The 24,907-nt window shown below is 35.4% G+C and overlaps 1 protein-coding gene across 1 annotated transcript in view; it reads right to left on the reverse strand.

Moving 5' to 3' along the window:
* The window catches only part of LOC150098836 (ras suppressor protein 1-like), a 105,287-nt gene that overhangs the window by 58,949 nt on the left and 21,431 nt on the right, over positions 1–24,907 (reverse strand). The window contains exon 3 of the mRNA XM_090404776.1: positions 24,340–24,407. Within this exon, the coding sequence (XP_090260902.1) occupies positions 24,340–24,407 (68 nt within the window). The remainder of the gene's footprint in view (positions 1–24,339; positions 24,408–24,907) is intronic.

Here is a 24,907-nt window from a genome sequence, read left to right on the forward strand (position 1 = left end):
TATTCCATTTTCTCTTTGTCTTTTTAAGTTGAATTTTAACTAAAAAAAAAAAAAAAACTTCTATTTTACTATCTAAAATGTGTTACTTATAAGTTTGCTATTGAGTATGACAAATGTTTCTGATTTTCAACCTAATTTTATGTTTTTTTCCCTTTTATTGCTGATTTCTAGACCTATTTTATGGATATTATTTGTTTAATGAATCATGAAGATATTTTTGAAAATATGACTGGTGGTGGGAGGACTAGGAGCCATGCATGGAAGCTGGGCAACAGCGTGGTTGACAAGGGTGTTAGAGCTAGGTTTTTTACTTGGAGAGTGGTGAATGAGTGGAATAAGCTTCCAGAGTCCGTTGTGGGTGCTATGACCGTGAATGAGTTCAAGGCAAGATATGATAGATACTGTGTGAATGCTGAATAGTTGTTCCAGACATGATGTTAGGGCCTCCCTCGATGAGTCTGTCGACTCCTTGGAGTTTCCCGGAACAATAATAATAATAATGAACACTTAATTATAACATTTATTAAGAGGACAAAATTAATTCTCCAGTCAGGATGTCCAAGTGGTTATGACCAGCCTGGCTAGAGAGTTAAGTGTATCTGTTCTTCTTCAATGAAAAAACTGCACTTTCAAATACTTCCATAAGCATGGATGTTTATGATTATCTTTAGGTGAGAGATGAAATTCATCTCCTACCTAAAGGCAAATGGATGCCTGAAGTGGCTTGAAATGTTCCATGTTTGGTTTCTAGAGTAGGGATTCTGAATTATATAAAAATACAAAAACTTATAAAAATAGAAAAAAATCCTTAGCCCATTCACAATGCCAATATACTATAGGTTTACAATATCTTCTTTCATGCTTACATGGTGATCTGAATACATCATGAAAATTATGGAAACAACTATTGTGTATTGGGAAACTTGACATACAATCCCTATCTGTAAAAAAGAACACAAACGACACATTAAATTTAACAATTTTGGTCCGCAGGCCTCTCAGATCACGCTCTTAACACAAATTGATTGGAAAAGTACTTGTTTTTTAAATCATACAATAACTTGATATGAACGGAAATTTAAAGTAGCCTGCGAAATTTTGATTAACCACCCTAATCTTAACAATAATGGTGGCATAAAAATCCCAAGAATTTGGATGGCACACATTCAGCCGAATCAGTTTTCCAACAAACTCTGACTTTAGGTTTGCTGGAGTTTTCCAGCAAACCTAAGCAATCTTTCAGCTTTTATTGGCCACTATCCACACTATTTTGTTGTAATTTATATGTATACTTATATAAGTAATTTTTATTTTATTATTTCATTTTTTCTTTTTTGTAAAAATGTTGCTCTCCAGCTTAATTTAATTTTGTAACCTAATAGATAATAATAATAGGACTCTAGCTCTGATGTAGTAAGGTGTTTTTTTTGTTTTTCTTTATATACCAGAGGTCAGGTCAATAGTCGTAACAGTTGGTAACTTTAGTATACCATGTAGATTGTAGTGCAGCTTGTTTCTTTATAGTATATATGTGTATACTCCAGATGATGACCTTAATGTGAAGGTCGAAACGTCGAGTGTTTATTTTGGTTTATATTAAACTAAAGTTTTCCTCTGACACATTAGTTTTCCATAATTTTCTTATTCTGCTTGTCACAGAACACGAGGCACTAAAATCGAGTGACTAGCAGAAACAATTTCAAACTGTAATGGAAGACACAGAAAAATGCAAGTCCTAAAAACTCATTAAAAACCATTTTAAAGAAATGGTTTTAATGAGTCTTTTATCAAGAAAGCTTTCAATGGCTTTAGGCTACCAGCCTGTAGATGTATGGAAGATATCTCTCATATTCCACTTCTGCTTATTAGAGGAGTTTCTGAATGTACTGCTATAGTTCAAACACCTCTTATTATTGTGGTGTTTTTTCCTCCTGTCAGGAAGATTTTTACTTGCCTTTCTTCACTTAAATATAAGCTTCTTCCACTCAGCTTTCCAGATGTTTATCAGATCCCTTGCTCCTGTGGTTTGTCTCACTTTGAACAGTCCAGTAGATCTGTGGCCATCCATCATGAAGAACATAAATCATACATCCAATTTTATGAACCAGAGTAGTTAGGCCTAGTAGAACATGCCATCTTGACTAAACAATGTTTCTTTGGAAGAAAGCTTGGCTTTTACATAAAAGTAGATTCCTTGTAGAATAATAATACAAAGAAAGCTGTGAGACAGGCCTTTCTACACCACCTAAATTTAAACAGATCTGATGGCCTTTGGTTATCCCCTTTATGGAAAAAAAATTCTGTAAATTTCTGATTATTATCTTATTACTTTCATTTCATTACATTAACATTAATATTTATTTTATTTTTTTAAATTAGGAATTTGCTGAGTGTCTGTTTACTTACGCTGTAGCGGTGCTTTTTAAAATTAATTCTTTTATTGCATTTTATTTTGTGTTTCAGTGTTGATATACTGAGGATGCCTTTGATATTTAAATGCAAATTTTACATCAATCAAAATTACTTCCATGTAAGTTTGAGTTTCTGCCTTTAATTTCTACAAACAAAGGTGGTCTTAGAAGGCTACTGGGTTGAAGGTGGACTTCCAAATTTCAGGTAAATTAATGCAGCCATACATGTTGAGATCAGGAGTTCATGGCTGAAATGGACTTCAAAAATAGTCTCTTATATAATAGCTTTTATGTAGTACAATGTTTCTTCCATTTCATGTAGTGTGAATTTATGCACATTACATGCCTGAAATGCTGTTATGATGGTAATATAAGTATTTCTTATGCTTATCAAAGTAGTTAACAGCTTGTCTATCCACGATAGCCAAAGTTGCAAATAGTGAGCACTTTATACATTCCTTTGATGTATCAAAGGATGGAATCTGCGAACAGTAATCGATAAAAGATCTGAAGATTATGTAGTCCTTTAGTTATCTTTTCAGATGGATATAGAGCCACCTGTCATCCTACATTAGTAAACCAGGAGTGGGTTTTCCCTCCAGGCTTCTTTATACAACAAAATTATTTTGTCCTCCTACTCTCTTAGGACTTTATAGACTTAAACAGCCTCATTAGAGACAATGCCATTTCATGCACATTTTCCTAATTGAATTAAGATTCTGCAATATCTTAAGTACTTCCGATTCATCAACCACTATTCTCACATCAGTTCCTGTCACAGCAATATCTTTACATGGATGACACAACCTGGTAAGGTGATCACTTGGTAATTCAACTATTTTGTCTGCTTCTTCACCTTACCATCATTAGCACTCGTTAATGTTATCATTCCACAGTCATTCTTCCTTCACTTGTCACATAGTGAAAGAACTCTTTGGGATTTTATTTGGCCTGCTCAGCTAATTTCTTTTCATAATCTGATGATGCCTTTCTTGCTTGTGCCTTGTGCTGCTTATGAGCCTGTTGATCACTTTTCTTTTATATACCCTCCACAGTATTTTCTTTTCACAGCTCCTGCTTAATGATACCTCTCATCCGTCTAATTCCTATTTTCATTCCATTTGCCCTGAAGAACAGAGGCAGATAGAATGAATAGTTCCATGAACAATGTTGTGCTTTCCTCCACTTTCTTACAGAAGTGTAAGAACTATATATGCTAGTCAGCAACAATTTATTCTCCAGAGGAAGGCACAACACTGTCCATGGAAATATCTATAAAAAGACATACAGGGTGTTCGGGATAAATTTGACAGTTTCGTAAGGAAAAAGAAAATCTTCTTTGTATCTATTAAATTTAATGAATTGACAAAAAAACATTACAGGCAGAGTTAATTACAATACTATCAACAAGATTTACTCAAAATAACCACCATTAGCATCGATCACAGCTTCAATTCTGCTTCGGAACCTCGAACAAGCTGATGCTACAGTCTCCCTGGGAAGGGCCGCAAAAACTGTTTTAATTTTATCCATTAACTGGGCTTTTGTATTACTGGAAGTGCGATTGGTGTCTTTTTCAACTGCGCCCCATACAAAATAATCCATGGGGTTAAGGTCTGGGGAGTTTGGAGGCCAAACATTTGGACTGGTGAAGTCGTAGAAATTTTCAGACAACCATTTTTGACTTTTCCCAGAGGTGTGGCAAGGGGCCGAATCCTGCTGCCATACATACGGCCTACCATTGGCTACCCTTGTTATCCAGGGCTTGACTACAGTTAGCAACTCCACGAACAAAGCCCGAATTCCAATGCCAGGGTTCTTCAACACCTGTTCCTGCAGATTTGCGAGGAATTCTGCTGTACGAACGCAATCAGATCGTCTGCTAGGGATCTTTCTTCTTGCTACATCCTCGTAGTCACCATTGCAAGTCTCTAGTTCATGCCTGATTGTTTTTACTGTATTCAGGGAGCATTGGGCAGCAGTCGTAATATCCTTATTTTGATGGCGGGCACGAATCATCATGATACAAGTTATTCTCTTCCATGATTCAGGTGGGTTCCAGCTATCCATCCTTTCTGACATCTTGTATATGAATGAAGAAGGGTCCAAACTTTTAAATGAAGAGAAGTGTGTGTTAATACATGTAACTTACGGAAAAATATAATTAATTATAAATATGTCAAATTTATCCCGAACACCCTGTATATAGCAGAATCATAACATCTGTGTAAAAGAGAGTGACTAGAGCAAATTTGGGAGGAGACTTAAATGGATTACCCTCCTCTGGATAGCATCAAGTATTCTTAGAATTATTATTATGTGACACCTCCAAGGAGTCCAAAGACTGATCGGGGGGGGGGGGGGGGCACCTACTCTACAACTCTCTGTCTCCACTACTCAATTCACCAACTACAGCAAACTGCATCATCTACACCATAGGTTCCCAAAGTGGGCGGTACCACCCCCCAGTGGGTGCTGAAGCCTTCTAAGAGGGCTATAGTGGGATCAGAAGCAATTGAGGGTGTTCAGGCGGTCTAGGGGTCGGTGGTTCTTTATAGAAGAAATTAATAATATATATTTAAAAATTAATTATTTTCGTGATTTTGCGATTCGATAATCGTTTAAAATTAAATATTGCATTTTAATTCATCTTATGCCCGTCTTACACGATCAATTTTTTTATCAATTTTCTATTTCAATTATTTAATCATTTGAAAATTTACCATGTCAGATAGAAATAGATGTCAATTTATCTGTCAATGAGAAAATAAAGCATGTATATATGTGTGTATAATAGGTTATGTTTACAGTAGCAAATATATTCGTTATATTTCATTTCAAAATATATATAAAATCTATAAAACCACTTTTCTAATTGATTTGTACAAATATAAACCCAATTTTATTTAATTTAATATTACGAGTAAAAATAATAATGGCAAGAAAGAAATAAAATCGTAAATTTTAGTTAGCCTAGTTAGTACTAACTTATATTGCTAACTAGAGGGAAAAAACAAAGCAAATATTATTCAAACTTATTATACTGTTTTCTGTGGTTATGTTTTGTAGGTTTGTTTATATCTTGTGTAATTATTTTATTTATTAATTATTATTTATAATTATTTGGACAATGTCGTGGTCGTACGAACAAAATGCGCTTGCGTGCAAAATAAAAAATTGAACGTGTCATACAGGATATTTTAACTTCTATTTTTTATATAATTAAAAAATGTATTCAATTTTTGCTATTGTAAAAATTGATGTGCCATACAGGCTTTAGTCTATCCACGCAGCAGACGAGTCTTAACTAGTAGTATGTCGGTCAACTATTACGTAGGTAATTCACTCAATTCAGCATGTTTTGACAGGAATATGGGTGCTTGCAGTGACTTGTTCAAAGCACGAGTACGATGGTATCGCAAACAAGTCGATTTGGGCTAGATTTCAAATCTATAAATACCAGTGGTTTAGGAATAAGTTTCATTATTTTTTGTGTGCTTTGCATACAATCATCAGTCGAAAGTGTGATAGATAAGTGGAGTCATACAAAGTGTAAATTAGATCTTTTATTTTGTGAATATTTTTGCAAATTTTATTACTTCATTATGTCTGAATATAAGAAGAAATGTCGACAGTACAGTATTGAGTATTTGAACTATGGGTTTATTCAGTCTCCTACGAACCAATTATTACCCATGTGCTTGATTTGCCAAAAAAAAAAAAAAAAGTGTTTTCAAATACATAAAGGACGTCAGCGAATCTATTCGACTGCAAAAACAGAGGGTGAAAGAGATGATAATCGTGGCAGGAGCGAATGATTTGAAAGAGGACAAAATGGAAATGATAGAGGATGTGAGGGAGTTGTTTGAGGTAGCAAAAGAGAAGAGTGAGAGAGTTAGGAATGTGAGTATCTTACCGCGGTATGACAGCAAAGTGTTTAGAAGGAGGGCCATAATTGCCAATGACTTTATGCATGGGTTATGCATGGAGAGTGGTGCGGAATTTGTGGATGTGTGGAATGAGTTCGATGGGCGAAAGGACTTATATAAGATAGATGGGTTGCATTTGAATAAAGTTGTGTACAGAGACTTGAAAGAGTGTTGATGAATGATGTGGAAGTGGATGTACAGACTCAGGGAAACTAGAATTATTAAGGGGAGGGGAGTAGATATGCAGACTTTAGAGGGGCAGTTAAGTGTATGAATGAGTATATTATGCCCGAGCGAGTACGACGGACAACAAATCAGAATGGGATAGTTAGTAAAGGCATCAAAGTAGGGATGGGACAAATGGGCTTCTGCAATTCATGTACACTAATGCCAGGAGTATTAGGAACAAGAAGGAAGAGTTTTTGGCCATGGTTGGCACTTCCAGGCCATAGGTTGTCGGTATTAGTGAAACATGGCTGATAGAAGATGATAAAGCTAGTGGGATTGAATGCGACGGGTATAGCGTGTTCAGGAGTGACAGGGTGAATAAAAAGGGGGGAGGAGTGTTATTGATGATAGCTGATGAGCTTCAGCCAAGGAGTATAGAAGTTGAACTGCATGATAGGGAAAAAAGCACATTTGAGGCTGTTTGGTGTGAGATAGAATCTAGCAGAACAAAATATACAATTGGGTGCTGCTATAGACCAGGTGATGGAGTGGATGGTGGGGATAGTATGCATAAGCAAATAGAAGAAATGAGTGGAAGGAGGGTAATTATTATGGGTGATTTCAATTATGGTAACATTGACTGGAAAGAGGAGAGGGCACATGGGAGGAAGGAATTGGATTTTATGCAGTTATTAAGGGACAACTATCTACGGCAACATGTATTGGAAAATACCAGGGGGCAGAGAGTGCTGGACCTAGTAATTGCAACTAAGAATGTGGCTGTAACGAACATAACCATGTTGCCACCAATTGGTGAGAGTGACCATAAGGTCATGACTTGGGAGGTGGCTAAAGGAGTCGAATTTACAATTAAGACAGGGTACATGTGGAATTACCGGGCTGGTAAGTATGACAAGCTTAGGTGTGTGCTGGGCTCAATGCCATGGCATGTAAAACTGCAAGGGCTGGATGTTGATAGTGCATGGGAGGTGGTTAAGAACTGTTTGCAGGAGGCAATGGTTGACTGTATACCAAGAGTCCGAATAATAAATCAAGTAGGGGTTAAATGGATGAATAACACTATTAAGCTTGAGCTGCAAAAAAAGAAACAATTGTGGAGGGAATTTAAGGAGAAGGGTGACCATCAGGCGCAGGAACAGTATAAAGCTCAGGCCAGGATGGTAACAAGGGTGGTAAGAAAAGCAAAAGCAGATTACGAAAGGAAATTGGCCACGCAGGCTAAAGAGAATCCCAAACAGTTTTTTCAATATGTTGCAAGTAAAAGGAAAAATGCTCATGGTAGAATGATCTTAAAAAATGCTGAGGGAAGGGAGGTAACCGAATCAGTCGATATTGTGGAATTACTGAGCAAGCACTTTTGCAAGAGTATATCATCCAGGTGGTGACTTTGCAGGAATGGAAGAACCAACAGCTTATACTGGAAATGTGATGAATGAAGTAGAGGTAACTAGTCTAATACAGAACCTCAATGTCAATACATCTGTGGGATTGGATGGTATACCAGCTCGTGTCGTAAGTGAAGCGGCCAAATAATTGTCAGTGCCCTTGACCATTTTGTTTAATTTGAGCCTCAGGACTGGGTCAGTCCCAAGGTGGTGGAAAGAGGGGAAAATAGTTCCACTGCACAAAGGTGGTTCCAAGGCTCTGCTGTTGAAAATTACCGGCCAATCAGCATAACAGGAATCATTATCAAGGTCTTAGAGAAAATAGTCAAGAGGAAAATACAAGATTGGATAGAAGAAAATGGGATATTGTATAGGGGGACAGCATGGTTTTGTGAAGGGTAGGTCATGCCTCAGTAATTTGCTCACGTATTATAACACAGTGACGGCTGAACTGGATAAGGGTAATGGGTTTACAGTGATTCTACTGGACCTTGCTAAGGCCTTTGACAGGATACCACATGGAATTCTAATCAGTAAATTGCAGCATATGGGAATGGACATAGGGTTGTGAGATGGATAGGAGGGTGGTTGATGGAGAGATATCAGAAAGTGGTTTACTCAGGAGTAGAATCCACAAGACGGCCTGTGACTAGTGGTGTGCCACAAGGATCTGTTCTTGGACCACTGCTGTTTAATTTGTTCATAAATGATATAGGAAAGGATCTGAGAGGAACAGTTCATTTGTTTGCGGATGATGCGAAGTTGGGTAGGGCAATAGTGAATGCAGATGACGTCAAAATTTTGCAGGATGATTTGGATAGATTGGAAGTCTGGGCTAAGGAGAATGGATGTCAATTTAATGTGGCAAAATGTAAGGTTATGCATTTTGGGGTGAAAAGATTGGCGGCAGTTTACTGCATTGGTGGAACCGTGCTCCAGGAAATTGATGAGGCACGAGATTTAGGAGTGTTGGTGGATAAGGAATTGAAATTTAGGGGCACATTGCAAAAGTGGCCAAATCAGCTCAACAAATCACTTGATTGCTGAAGAATACGTTGACAAGCAGAGACAAGCAGGTTATTGTTCCTCTGTATTGAGCCTTGATAAGACCCCATCTAGACTACTGTGCTCAGATTTGGTCACCTAGGTTTCTTCTTGATGGGGAGGAGGTGGAGAGGATCCAGGGGCGAGTGACCAAGATGAGAGCAGGTCTGTGGAATGAACCGTATGAGAACAGGTTGAGGATTTGTGGGTTGCAAAAATTGGTTGATAGGCAGAGGAGGGGAGATATGATTGAGACATTCAAATTACTGAAGGGTTTCTATAAAATTAATTCAGAAGATATTTTTGAGAACAGGGCTGGTTGTGGGAGGACTAGGGGACATCCATGGAAACTGGGCAAAAGTGTGGTTAGTAAAGGTGTTAGAGCTGGGTTCTTTACTTTTAGAGTAGTGAATGAGTGGAATGCGCTCCCTGAGTCTGTGGTGGATGCTGTGACAGTGAATGAGTTTAAGGCGAGGTATGATAGATACTGTATGAATGTCAAATAGTTGTGATGAATATGATTTGGGGCCTCCCTCGATGCGTCTAATGACTCCCTGGAGTTGCCCGTAATAATAGTAATAATAATAAATGAAGCAATGAAGCCTTCTAGGCTACAAGAGCATTTGACTAAAATGCATGCTGACAAAAAGGATAAAGATTTGTCCTATTTTCAAGTACTAGAAGAAAAATATTTTAAACGTCTAACTATATCAAAACTTTTTACGTCGTCCACTAAACAAGATAATGACAGATTACAAGCTTCTTATAATATTTCATTATTAATCGCAAAAGCAGGAAAACCACACACAATTGGTGAGGAATTAATTGATTAATTGAATTAATTAATTGATTGAATTAATTAATTGGTGAGGAATTAATCTTGTCGGCAGTAAAAGAAGTAATAAACACTGCGCTTCATAAGCCAGCGTCAGATATCATCAGGAAAATTCCTTTGAGCAATAATTCAGTACAAAGAAGAATCAATGAAATGGCCAAAGATGTTGAAAAATCATTGTGCGATTATTTGAAGACATGCCAATTTTCCATTCAACTCGATGAATCAACTCTCCCAAATAATGAACCACTACTCTTATCATACATACGATTCACAAAAGAAGAAAAAGTTTGTCAAGAATTATTATTTGCTAAAAACTTGGAAGCAGATACAAAGGGAGAACTATGTTTTAATATCATGAATAAGTTTTTTCAAGAGAAAGGCATTCCTATTCGTAATATTTTGTCTGCTGCTACTGATGGTACTCCAGCAATGACAGGGCGCCACAAGGATTTCATAGTGCATTTGAAACAAGCAGTACCAAACGTACTCACTATACATTGTATTCTTCATCGTTAACATTTGGTTGCAAAAAATTTAAGTGAACGCCTGCACACGTCACTCCATTACGTTATTAGAGTAGTCAACAAGATTAGAAGCAATTCATTGAGTGACAGATTGTTTAGCCAACTTTGTAGTGAAAATGATGAAGATTTCAATCGTTTGCTGCTTCACACAGAAGTTCGCTGGCTTTCAAAAGGTATTTGTCTGAATTGATTTTACAATTTGTTTGATTTAGTACTAGAGTTCCTAGAAAACAGAGACGACGGATTGCGGTCCAACCTGATTACATCCAAAAATGACATCGCTTATTTGACAGACCTCTATAAAATATTTAATGAAGTCAATCTACAACTACAAGGTGATGAATTGAATTTAATTAAAACAAAAAATGTTATTGCCGCTTTTGTAGGGAAACTTCTTCTGTTCAAGAGGAATATGGGTCGAGGGGAATATAACCACTTTTCAAATTTATCAGCAGTGTCTCTCAAAAAGGAAGATTTACTTACATACTGCCAACACTTGGAGGTTCTCCATGCTGATTTCAATGAGCGATTCAAGGATATTCTAAACATGAATATACCAAATTTGGTTCTAGTTCCTTTCTCACATGTAAGCACAGTAGGATCATCAAATTTAGAAGTGGAACTCATAGAACTCACAACAAATGAAGAACTAAAAATAAAATTCAAAACTGGATACCAAGAGTTCTGACACTGTACCCTGGATTATGGGAAACAGTGCAGAAATTTTTAATTGCATTTCCATCTTCTTATTTGGCTGAGTGTGGGTTTAGTGCTACTGAATTTAGTATCTAAGAAAAGAAACCGATTGCATATAACTGAGCGTGGCGATTTACGACTGTTTTTAACGAAAGTTGAACCCGATATTAACAAACTTTTAAAAATGCACCAGGCTCATCCTTCACATTAATTTGGTATTTTTTCTTTGTATTTTTACTTTCTAAGTTTGAAATAAACCATCTAATACATTTGATGGTGTTTTAATTATTACAATAAGATTCTTACTAATAATGCAATCTCTTAATATGTATTCCGAATTTTCATATTTAAACCATTGTATGAAACTTCACATTAATTTGTTATTTTTGCTTTGTATTTTTACTTTATAAGTTAGAAATAAACAATTTTGTAATATATTTAATGGTGTTTTAATTATTACAAAAAGATTCTTACTAATGCAATGCAATCTCTTCATTGTATTCCACATTTTTATATTTAAACCATTGTATGAAACTGTGCATAATATTATTCGAGCATACATTTTGCAATCTTTACATATGGGCTACGTTTCACCAAAATCGGTATAGCAATAACTGTGTTCAAGATGAAGCACATATTGGCCACTTCTTTTTAAAAATTTAATGGCATAAGCAGTAATGTATCATTAGTTGCTATTTAAGTCAAAAATATCAAATGGCTTGAACGCGGAAAACTGTTATAATGGGGGTCGTTACAAAATTTATGTCTTGCAAAGTAGGTGGTGGCCCGAAAAAGTTTGGGAACCTATGATCTACACCAGTGATGGCGAACCTTTTTACCCAGGTGTGTCAAACATCTTTTTTTTTAAATATTGATGTTGTTGATGTGCCGCTTGCATACATGCATTATAAATTTACTACATAATCATAGATGGTGACTTATACATATCATATTAGGCTATTTATTTAATAGGACATTGATATAAAATCTATGAATTCATATTATACAATTAATTTAATAAACTGAAATTACAAACTTACATTACATTTAATGACTTTTCTGTTGCTGAGTTCTGGTAGAAAGTTACTTTATAGAAGGGCTATAGTGCGTACATTTTAATGCTACACAGGCAGAGCTCAAATCATTGCTCAATCCATTGCTCCCTTTCGATTTGATATTATTTAAGGCAGAAAATAGAGTTTCACAAGAGTATGTAGAAGAGAAAATTGTTAGAAGAGCTTTAGCAAAGATTTTAAGAGCATGAAAGTTTTTGGGAAGGCTATTCCACATGCTTAGAATTTCACAGTCTGAATTTTTACACTCGGTATCATGCAGATGTTCCCGCTCAAGTTGTTCTAATTCATTTCTAAGAGCAATAAACTTTCTTTTCCAGATAGGATTGCACTGGAAGTCAGCTAGTTGTATTTCTAGATCTTTTAAATTCAACCACTCAAAGCCATCTAATTTAAGATCCACGAATTCTGTTTCATCAGATACTTTATGAATTGGATTGTTTGTTCCAACATTCGAAATTGCTCAAATCTAGAAGAAAACTGGTCAGTTACTGACTTTAGAACTTCGATAGACTGGTTGATATGTTGTTCACGATTTTTGGGGCTGGTTTTGTTAAAAAAAAATTTCGCTCTTGGGAAATACTTAAAATTGTTACTTTCTAAATCACGTTGAAATATTTTGAGTTTATTCTCATAGCTCTTGATCGTGGCAAACATAACATCAACAGATTTTCCGAATCCAAAACCTTGCAATTGTATATTAAGTTCATTCAGGTGTAATGAAAAATCTGTGAAAAACATCAGCTTGCTGAGCCAAGCAGAATCATTCAACTGAGAAAATTCATACTCCATGCCCTTCGTATTTAAATATAATTTAATTTCATTTAAACATTCGACAAACCGTTCAAGTACTTGGCCATGACTCAATCATCGAATATAATTGTACATTAATAGACCATTGTACACTGATTTAACTTCACTTAAAAGTGAATTAAATTCTCGTTTGTTTAAAGCCCTGGCAGCAATAAAATTAGTTACCTTTGTCACAATTCTCATCACATCATCCAAATCCTTTAAGCCTGATTTCGCACACAGTGTCTCCTGATGTATAATACAATGGAAACAAACCAGGAGATGACCAACATATTCTGTAAATTGTTTGATAAAACCGACATTACGGCCAACCATATTAGGCGCACCATCAGCTGTAATTGGAAATATTTTCGATAAATCTATCTGTTTCTCATGGAACACTTTAACAATGCAGTAGCATATGTCTTTACCTGTCGTGTTTTGAGGTAAATTTTCTAACTTTATCAATTCCTCGTGCATAGAATCACCGTGAACATACCTTGCAATAATAGCCAATCGAGCTGATGACGTAATATCTGTAGTTTCGTCGATACAAATGGAAAAACAATGCCATGACTTCAAGTCTTGTTGTATTTGATTTTCTATACTAGTATTCATTGATATAACTCTGTCTTTAATAGTATTCCTACTTAATGGTAACTCTTTCATGCGCTTTACAATAGCTTCCTTATTATGAAAGTCCTCAAATAAAAATATGCACACTTTATGAAAGCTTCTTTAACATAATCACCATCACTAAGTGGTTTCCCATGTTCAACAATAGTATGTGAAATACTGTAACTTGCAGCTACTAAATTTGAAGGTCCTGAAACAAATTTAATTTAAGTTCCTGATTGTGATTCTGCCAGTTTTAGATGTTGCGATATGTATTCTTTGCGTTCTTCAAAAGTTTTTTCTAGGAGCCATTTGTACTTAGTTTCCAATTTACAGAGAACTTTATCGCCTCTATCAATAACACCATATTCTTCAGTCCAGGCATCTTTGAAATTTCTTTCACTTCCTTTCTGTGATAATTTTAGTTTTTTATTAGTGCTGGCTGCAATTGTAAAAGGGTTCTCAAATTAAAAAAGAGCAAAATTATATACGGCAGTAATTAAGCAGTAATAATTAATAAGAACTAACAATTACTGGCAATGAATTATACACCAGCAATTCAAATTACGTAAGTGGCAGACCATGCAAGACTACCACTACTTCTTTAAGCAGGGTTGCCAGATTTATTACAGGTACATTCCTAGCAACCTTGTTACGTTTTACTCTATCACAGGTCTTCACAAACTTTCTGGATGTCAGGGCCCACTTTGCAAAAAATTAAAATATTTCACGCCCCCCTCCCCCTTGAAAAAAAATCTTAATAGAGAGATATATTATTATAATATTTATTGTATTTATATTCAATACAAAACATACACAGCGAATATTGCAAAAATCAAATGCATATATTACATTTTTTGCCTCTACCGTTTGGTTCTGAAGAAGATGCGGGCTGTTCTGGTAAAATATGAAATACTGTCCTTTTTTTTTGAGTCTGTTTCTGCTTCATCTGATTGTTCGCAGGATTTTTTTTTATTTTTTATCAGCCAATTATCCATCTCAGAGTTAAATTTTTTTAACATAGAATAGATCAAATAATAGCACCACTTACCGATACTGGCACACCACAGACTGACAACATGAAATTAGCGAATATTACCTGAATAAGGGAATCTCCAGACTAGGAACATTTTTCTCTTTTGTGACTTTTCTCCCTTTACGGTAATTAAGCCTAACGCGAAACATTCAGCAAAGGCAGGTTATTAAAATGTGCATATGATTGGAGTGGTATTAACAAAAGATCGTGCAACCAAAAGATAAAAGCATAGCTGACAATTGAGTTGAAATGCTAACTCTCTTCAACCGAATTTCATATGTGAAACTGCCATAACATTCATTATATACAGGGTGTTCGGGATAAATTTGACAGTTTCGTAAGGAAAAAGAAAATCTTCTTTGTATCTATTAAATTTAATGAATTGACAAAAAAACATTACAGGCAGAGTTAATTACAATACTATCAACAAGATTTACTCAAAATAACCACCATTAGCATCGATCACAGCTTCAATTCTGCTTCGGAACCTCGAACAAGCTGATGCTACAGTCTCCCTGGGAAGGGCCGCAAAAACTGTTTTAATTTTATCCATTAACTGGGCTTTTGTATTACTGGAAGTGCGATTGGTGTCTTTTTCAACTGTGCCCCATACAAAATAAACCATGGGGTTAAGGTCTGGGGAGTTTGGAGGCCAAACATTTGGACTGGTGAAGTCGTAGAAATTTTCAGACAACCATTTTTGACTTTTCCCAGAGGTGTGGCAAGGGGCCGAATCCTGCTGCCATACATACGGCCTACCATTGGCTACCCTTGTTATCCAGGGCTTGACTACAGTTAGCAACTCCACGAACAAAGCCCGAATTCCAATGCCAGGGTTCTTCAACACCTGTTCCTGCAGATTTGCGAGGAATTCTGCTGTAAACGCAATCAGATCGTCTGCTAGGGATCTTTCTTCTTGCTACATCCTCGTAGTCACCATTGCAAGTCTCTAGTTCATGCCTGATTGTTTTTACTGTATTCAGGGAGCATTGGGCAGAAGTCGTAATATCCTTATTTTGATGGCGGGCACGAATCATCATGATACAAGTTATTCTCTTCCATGATTCAGGTGGGTTCCAGCTATCCATCCTTTCTGACATCTTGTATATGAATGAAGAAGGGTCCAAACTTTTAAATGAAGAGAAGTGTGTGTTAATACATGTAACTTACGGAAAAATATAATTAATTATAAATATGTCAAATTTATCCCGAACACCCTGTATATATATTACTTAGTTTTAACACTTTTACGAATTTTAACACGTTTACAATTTTAACACGTTCGGTTGAATTTTATTGCTGCCTTGGGAAATCGAACTCACACACACATCTAATTAATAACAATAGTTTTTAGTTAGATACTGTGTTTGCACATGCAACATATGGTTTTGTTTCAGTCTATATATACAGACTAGTTTCTGTATGAGGGGACATGTGATTCATTAATTAGTGTGTTTTAATCCCAGTTGTCTCTAATTGCACTATTTGTTGAGAAATATATTACACAGACTCCTCATACCTTATTCACTGGCATAATAAAAGTACTTTTTTTTATTGCCTCTGCAGTATAGTGGCTGTTAGGGAGGGCGTGTTGTTCACCACTGCAAGCGAGTTACTATCTCCCCACATGAACTTGTTTAAGCTTTTTTTCATGTGTGAAGTATATGCGAAACGTTTATTGGTAACAGAAAACTAGCTCGGATGACAGTTATAATATAAAACGAGTTTCGATATGTATATAAAGTCAATATCAACAGTCCCTGATTATGAATGCGTGATGAAAGGGATAGGATGATTTGGAGCTTCCCTGCAGAGCATTCGAAGTAAATACAATTAACCACTGCTTTGAAATGAAACATATGAATAAGCAATATTTACTAATATTCATTAAGCGCCGAAATACGCAGGAAACAAAGTTTGTGAACCAACACCAATGTGTGAATTTTTCCATTAAAATATAAAAAATAACAAAAAAGAAATAATAAATAATAAAAGTTAAATACGTTTCTTTTAAAATAAAAAAATCTACTTGGTCTTAAAACATTTTAAATTTGTTTTCATTATTTCACTGCTCCCCTTAACAAAACCTACGTCCCCTAAGGAGGGCTGCAGCCCACAGTTTGGGAAGTGCTGCTCTATCATGCTACTAAATAGCAGTTATTTAGTAGTATTTAGTGTGACGTCATCGTAAGTTGTTACTATTTGCATTATTTAACAAAATTTACTGAATTTATTGCAACTATAAAAATGTTTTCATTATTTACTCAGATAAATTCAATATTTAATATTGCGAATTATATTTTCTGTTAAAGTGGTTTTAAATATGTTTAGAATTTGTATTACTCAGTTGAGAGACTTGGAATGCATGCATGAATGAATTTCACATAAAAGTCAAATGAAAACTTTAAGTTTATAATATATAAAGCACGTATTTATAAGTCTGTATCGTATAACATTGATAATACTTTTTATAAGTTTTTATAATATCATATGACTATGCAGAAATTATAATGATTAAGAAAGAAAAACGTACACTTAAAACGCTCATTATTTATAGGCTAGTTACAAAATAAAATAGAAATAAGCTAACTACAAAATATAATTCTTTCAATGAACCGAAACCTATCTTCGCCTTAACTGAGAACGATCTTATATGATTTATCACAGTTTTGTCATCAGAATATCAATATACCAAGGTGTGTCACCCGAAATCCTCAAGTGTGTCAGTGCTGACACGCATGTCATAGGTTCGCCATCACTGATCTATACCAATGCCATCTACTACCCACCACCATCACTAGTATCTTCACAGACAATCACGAACATCTATGCTGACGGCAGGATTCAAACCAGCAGCCTTTTGGCTGGAGAGTGGATACGCTAACCACTTGGCCAACCAGGTCGGCATAGAATATTGCTCATATTTGGAGTTCGCCATCTGAAAAATGTGTAAGCAGTAGTCCAAATTTGAGTGAAATTGAGATTTATGCAGTATTAGCAGTTGTAAAGGCAAAAAGTAGTGTCTTGGAGTGGACAAGTAGTTTCATTTAGTTCTTTGCAGGCTGAATAAAATATATCCAAAATGTGTTTGTACTACTAGAGACTACAGGTGCAGGTCAACCCCAAAAAAAAGAAATTTGGTATTAATTGAAGATCTGGATATTGTCAAAGTGTAAGGGGAAGTTAGTGAGTGCTTTCTTGCAAGAAATAGTAAGACAGGATTGTGTTTTGATCTGATCAGAGTTTAAGGCACTGGTTATGAAGGATCAAAAAAGCTTCCATGATTATGCACTCCAAGTTGGTGAAATTAAGATGAACAGACTGTAGTGTCAGTGAATAACTATGGATAGGATATGAGGTCAGTGAAAGAAAATAGTTATTTACTCTACACCCACAGATACGAGACCCTTCGACACTTCTGCACATATCAGAAGAAGGAGAATCCATTCCGATGTAATCAATCCATCTTGTGGAATGAGTTGTCTATTATTACACATTGGAAAATTAACATTTCTTTAATGAACATTGTAATTTTTGAAGTGGTAACTATTTTGCTTGTATAACAAGCAAAATAGTTACAAAATAAGTTGGAAAATTTTACGTTATAAAGCACGTGATTTTGCATGTTGGTGACCATTTCGTACATCAGCTTATTTCTTTTTCTCTTTAACATGAATTAACTCTTCTTGACAAGTTACCAGACTAGTCTCGGATCTGTGGTCGGACAGTATGTAGAAGGAAGAAAGTGGGTGAAAGTACAGAGGTACTCTAGCAGTGGTGGGGAAATATGAGGAGAGAAAGTCATCGACCATGACACACATTGAATGACCAAAAAGGAAGCTAGTAATCCAATTACAAAAGGCAGAAAGCAAACCATAAGATCTTAGTGAGTAGGCCTCTATGGTAGATTCAATCAAATACTCTAGAAATGTCAAGAGCAATCATATGAGATGCTCCAAACCTTTTCATGGCAATTGTCCAAAGGTGGATGGTGATGGCCAGGAGAAGTATAGACTTATTTCTCTGAAGCTAATCAGAATGCTGATGTTTTTTTAAGGGAAATTTTGGAAAGAAATCAGTGAGCAGTTCTTGGTAAAGTGATATACTTGCCTGGATGTACTCTCATCAATGCAAGAGTTAGAGAAGAAGAATGATGATGCTGGTAAGTCATCTTTGTGTGAATTTACAATAACAATATCTGACATGTGAGAGATGTAGAAATTTGGATTGAGGGAGGGGGGGGGGCAGTTACATCCAATAACATTGGTGAGGGACAGTAGGCTCAACTACCATTTGAACAAAAAGAAAGTTTTTCCATATTTGATCCTTTCAAAATTAGATTTAGATTTCTTGAAGTTTTGCTGCATCTGTTGTGAGCTGCAATGGAAAGTGCAAAGCTGCAGTTTTGTCTTAAGCAACTTAAACAAAAGAATTAACTGCTTCAAATACCTTGGACGTGCTTATCATATGCAAAAGAAGCTAACACTGATATTAAAATTTCAAACTTTCTAAAAATAACAGGAATGATTGATGATATTTCCAAATTCAAAAGCATACAAGAATAAGAATTTATAAAGTGTTGGCAAGACCTTCTCTACTGTACGGACAGAAGACTATACCCTCTGGGACAAAAAAAAAAAAAAAAAAAAAAAAAGCACAGAAATACATAAAGATACCAAAAGAAGTGGATTGAACATGTTGAAAGAATGAACAGTTCAAGACTACCCAAAAAAAAAATACTCTGACACCATCCAGTCGGAGAATACAGAAGTCAGGGATGACCAAGGAAAAGATGGAATGAGACTAGAACAGGCTATTTGGCCTGTATATCCCTGAAAGGATGATGATGGTATAAAAATAGTATTAGATGGATGCAAGTAGAATGGACAACACTTTAATTTTGGTTGATGGGGAATTTATGTTCAGAAATCATATGGTAAGACAACTAGTAAAGCTCAGCAAATTGTAGGTTTAATTAAAAGAAGCTTCACTTGCAGCTGGCAGACAATACTGAATTAGAGCTCACAAATCACATGGATATTTAATGAATGCCAAGACAAATGAAGGCATTCAGAGATGCATGGAAGAATTATATCTTAATAACTAAGATATCAGTTAGCTCTAGGAACAAATAGTTTATTGCCTTTGGCTGAACTAGACTCTTATAAGCGAGTATAATAAAAAGTTGGAAAAGACAAATATAAGAAGCTCACTTTTTGTTAAGATTAAAAACGTGTAATAGCCTTCAACTCCGCCATGGGATCCTTAGGGGTCTCATGCCAGTCCCAAGCCTGGATAAAGGAAGATGACCGGTCAGATGAGTGTCGATGCTCTGACCGTAAAGAAAAAACACGATTCTTATCTGATGCCTATACAATCAACAGCTACAACATGTCAGCTCGGGCGTCGCCTGAATAAACAAGGGTCGCGATACCAATCGAGCGATTGAGGTTGGATCGAAAAGTGGGATACCGAAAGAAAACAGAAACTGAAACTAACAGAACTGTTATCAGTAGGAACGTGGAATGTGCGGACACTCTGGATGTGAGGAAAATTAGAAATACTTCGTGAGGAAATGAAGAGATATCGGTGGGATATATTAGGATTGGCAGAGATGAGATGGACATCATCTGGAGAGATCAATGGATGCGAAGTAATATGGTCAGGACAGGACACCATGCACAAAGCACGAGTTGGGTTCCTTCTTAGCAAAAGAGCTCGAGAGGCACTGTTAGCCTACAAACCAGTTAATGAATGAATCATAGTAGCAAGATTTCAGGCAAAGCCATTCAACATGTCAATAGTCCAGATATCTTATTCTACAAAGATCTGACAGAGACAACAGAAACAATACCAAAGCAAGATGTGCTAATTATTGAAGGAGATTGGAATGCCAAAGTTGGAATAGATAATGATGGTTGGGAAAGAGTCATGGGAAAATATGGTTTCGGAGAAAGAGATGAACGAGGTGAAAAATTGTTAGAATTTGGTCCACAGCAAATAACCACTGTAACAGGAGTTACAGTAGTTATTTCTGTAACAGGAGTGTACCAAAAGGTGTGTAGAAAATGGACATGGCGATCAAATGATGGGAAAACCAAAAACATGATTGATATGATTATAATTAAAAGAAGATGGATAACATCAGTACGGCAATGTCGAACTTTTCAAGGAGCGGATATAGACTTGGACCATAGTTTAGTGATTGCAAACATCAAGATGAAATTAAAAAAAGAAATATAAACCCCAACATCAGAATAGAAGAGATACTTCTTCCTATTTCTGCTTCACGAATAAGTGAAACAGAAATAGGAAGAAGGTACAGAACAGTGTTAGAAGAGAAACTTAAAAGTGTGGAGAAAGAAAAAAACTCGAATTTAAGAGTGAAAAGAGTAATGAAGGCGATAGAAGAAACAGTACCAGAAGAAGAGAAGATCAAGAAGAAATGGATTACACAAGAAACACTGAAGTTAGTACAGGAGAAAAGAATGTTGAAGATAAGAAAGGATACATCAGAACAAATAAGAGAAAGTGTAATGAGACGAAAAAAGCAGTCAGAATGGATAAGATGAAATGGTTAGAAGCCCAATGCAACAGTATAGAACAATATAGAACAGTATACTATGGAGAGCATAAAACAAGGGAGGTATACAAAATGATTAGAACCATTAATAGAAAGTGGCAACCAAAACAGACCACAATTAAAGATGAAAAAGGCAGAGTATTAATGAATAAAGAAAAATTGTACAGCAGGACAAGATACTGTAGTGAGTTATATAAAGAAAAACTAGATTCAGATAGTGTTGGGAAACTGACTGAAGAATTGAAGCAGATATCACCACCAGGTAATGAGCATGATTATGGACATTTTAAGAGGAGAGGTAGAAAAAGCAATAGGACAGCTAAAACACAACAAGAGTCCTGGTAACGATAACATTACTGGAGAAATGATTAAATATGGTGGTGAAAGTATGGTTACAGAAATGCACCAACTATGTAATATGGTATGGAAAGAAGGGAAAATGCCAGAGGAGTGGGTGAAATCAATATTAGTAACATTATACAAGAAAGGAAATAAGCTAGAATGTAAAAATTATAGAACAATTGCCTTGATAAGTCACCTTGGTAAAGTGATGATGATCATATTGACAGAAAGATTGAGAACACAATTGGAAGCATACCTTGCAGACGAGCAAGCAGGATTTAAGAAGGATAGAACTACAATTCAACAGATTTTGACAATGAGGTTAATAGCAGAGAAAGCTAGGAGAAAAAACAAAAACATATATACTTGCTTTGTTGATTTTCAGAAAGCATTTGACAGTATTGACCAGAAAGTGACATTAGCAGTTCTGGAATCCTATGGAATTGATAAAAAACTAATAGCTATATTAAAAGATATTTATCAGAATGCAGTTGCAGCAGTTAGAATAGGTGATGATTTGGGGAAATGGTTTAAAACAAGCAGAGGTAATAGACAGGGAGACCCAATATCACCAAGCATTTTCGTCACACATTTAGAAAGAGCAATGGACAAACTGAAGGAAGATGCCAAAGGAATATCTGTACACTGAATGAGAATTAACAATCTGAGATTTGCAGATGACATTGTTATTATTGAAGAAGATGAAAGAGAACTACAAAAAACACTGAAACTGTTAAATGAGGAAGGGAAGAGATTTGGACTTGTTATGAACTTTGAAAAAACAAAGACAATGGTATTTGGTGAGAAGAACATGAAACAAAAGATACAAGTGGATGGAACTGATATAGAAAATGTAGAACAATTCACATATTTGGGAAGTAAACTGACATATGACTTGGACTGTAAAAAAGAAATAAAGGTCAGGATTGCAAAGGGAAGAACAAATCTGAAGGCCATGGATAACATCTGGAAAAGTAAAGTGATCAGTCTGCAAACAAATCTAAAGAGTATTGAAAACATGCATCTTCAGCGGTGTACTGTACGGATCTGAAACGTGGGTAATAAATAAGGAATCAAGAAAAAGAATTCTGGCATTTGAAAGAACTTGTTACAGGAAGATTCTAAGAATAGGATGGATACAGAAAATCACCAATGAAGAGCTCTATCAGAAGATACAACCAAAACAGAATCTAATGCAGAAGATTATAAAACAGAAGCTGCAATTATTTGGACACATCCGTAGAATGAGTGAGGACCGGAAGATAAAGACATTTATGTTTGGTATTTTGGATGGTTTAAACAGAAGAGGTAGACCATACAGAGAATGGATAGACGATATAAAAGACTGGTGTAGAATGGGTGTACAAAAACTGCAACACCGTGCACTGGACAAAGAAAGGTGGAAAAAGATAGTGAAACAGGCATCAGACATCAATGGGCAATGAGCCCATGGTTCGTGATGATGATGATGAATAGCCTTCAGCAAAAGTTATGGAAGCAATGAATTTATGCAAGAAAGAATTATATAGTTATGAATGAAGGATAATTTAATTTAAAAAAAATTGATAATAATGATCATCTAATTTAACAAAGTGAGGCTCTGTAGCTCAGCCAGTATAGATGAAGCCCTTTGGTCGAAACGACCTGGGTTTGATTCCCGTCCACAATGTGAGGAACCTTTATCTGGTCTCTTTTGACTAAAGGTGAGTTAGTCGGTCTGTCTCATATGGAGGTAGAGGGTTTTTTCTCCTGGAAACTCGGGTTTTCTGTCTCTTTGATGAATGAATGAATTTAACAATGTTGAACATTACACTGTTATGTGTATAATGAGAAAATGGAGGAGAGGAGAAGAAACTAAATATGAACATACACAAGCCAAACCTACAATTACATGGGAAATTTATCAAGTGCATTAGTATCGCAGAGTGATTGTTACTCGGTATACAGTTCATTCTGCTTCTCTCTCTCTCTCTCTCTGTCTATCCATCACAACCACCAAAAAAATTATACATAAGTTATATTATTGTTCTCATTCATATTTTCACTCTGGCATGAAGGTGAAACTTATTTTTACCCTGTATATGCAAACAAAAACTTTGGGTATTAGTCCAAAGTTGTGTTTGCATACATTAAGGTAAAAATATTGACAAAAACAAGAAGAATATTTTCTTGTCAATCATAGTAAGAAGTGAAGATGAACTCTGAAGATCAATATGCTCCTTAAACATAATTTCTAAAAAATCTGAATACAAATATCAACAGACAAAACAAAAATCATGGCTTTTCAAGGACCATATCCAATCTATCCTGCAAATAACTAGCTAGCTACCCTAAATTTATAGAAAAAAATATGTGAAATTGATTCTACTACTTATGATGGATATGAGAAATATGATCCACCATCAAGAAATACCTCCATGCATCTCCAAAGGTCTACTTCACATTGATGAGACCTCAAAGTTCAAAACCAACCTGGGGAGAGTAAGTGGCACTAAACTTAATGTGTGTTGATATATACAATTCTTTTGAGGGCAGAGGGGAAGGGGGAGTGTTGTGCATTAATGCAATGCAAAGTGCAACCAGATGGAAATCAACTGCTTATATACAAAAATAACTTAGTCATAAAGATACATCATACATAAAATAAATGTTTGTTTGCTTACACTGAGGTAAAGAATATGGATGAAAACAAGAATATAATTTCTTGTTGGTTATAATAAATAATACCACTGTATTTCTAATAACATCATTTAAATGAAATCAATAGAGTTAAATATGGCAAATAGTACTGGAGTTTTCTCATGAATTCATGTTTCAAATATTCCATGCTAGCAAGAAAGAAATCATTATAAAAAATTAATTATACATAAATTCTATCATACCTCAATGTAATTATGGAAAAGGTTCAAAATTTCTAAGTTAGGAAGGTTGGCTATACCAGGAGGAACACCTAAGAACATGCAAGCATAAAAAATAGTCATTAATATAATAAAGTTACAAAATTAAAAAATTCATTTCACTTTATAACTAATAAACATGTATCAGTTAATTAACTGAGGGTAAACTCATCATTAAAAGTTTAAGCAAAAGTTGTGATGATGTTCTGCACTTAAAATAGTATAGGTAGAAAAATACATTAATGCTACATAAGTTTATTATAATAAGAATTCTCAATGATTGAAAAAAAAACTGTCATATTGTCTCATGTTCGCTTGCTATGCTCAATAGCATGTCATAGGCAATAACCTGGTTTCTTATAAACTTAATGAATGCATTAATACAGTGGATAAACTGTCATCATGTTCTGTTGTATTCATAAATTACAGGTATTCTCAAGTAGGCTTGTCTGTTCTGCAGGATGAAAAGCTACTTTTTCCCTTGCTGTCAGCTGGAAAGTCCTTATAAGAAGTTCCTCATATCCTAGACAGGATTGAAATAAAGGTTGTATAC

Source organism: Typopeltis vanoorti, chromosome 15 (assembly GCF_054136105.1).
Source record: "Typopeltis vanoorti isolate ZY-2024b chromosome 15, IOZ_Tvanoo_1.0, whole genome shotgun sequence".
NCBI lineage: Eukaryota > Metazoa > Arthropoda > Arachnida > Uropygi > Thelyphonidae > Typopeltis > Typopeltis vanoorti.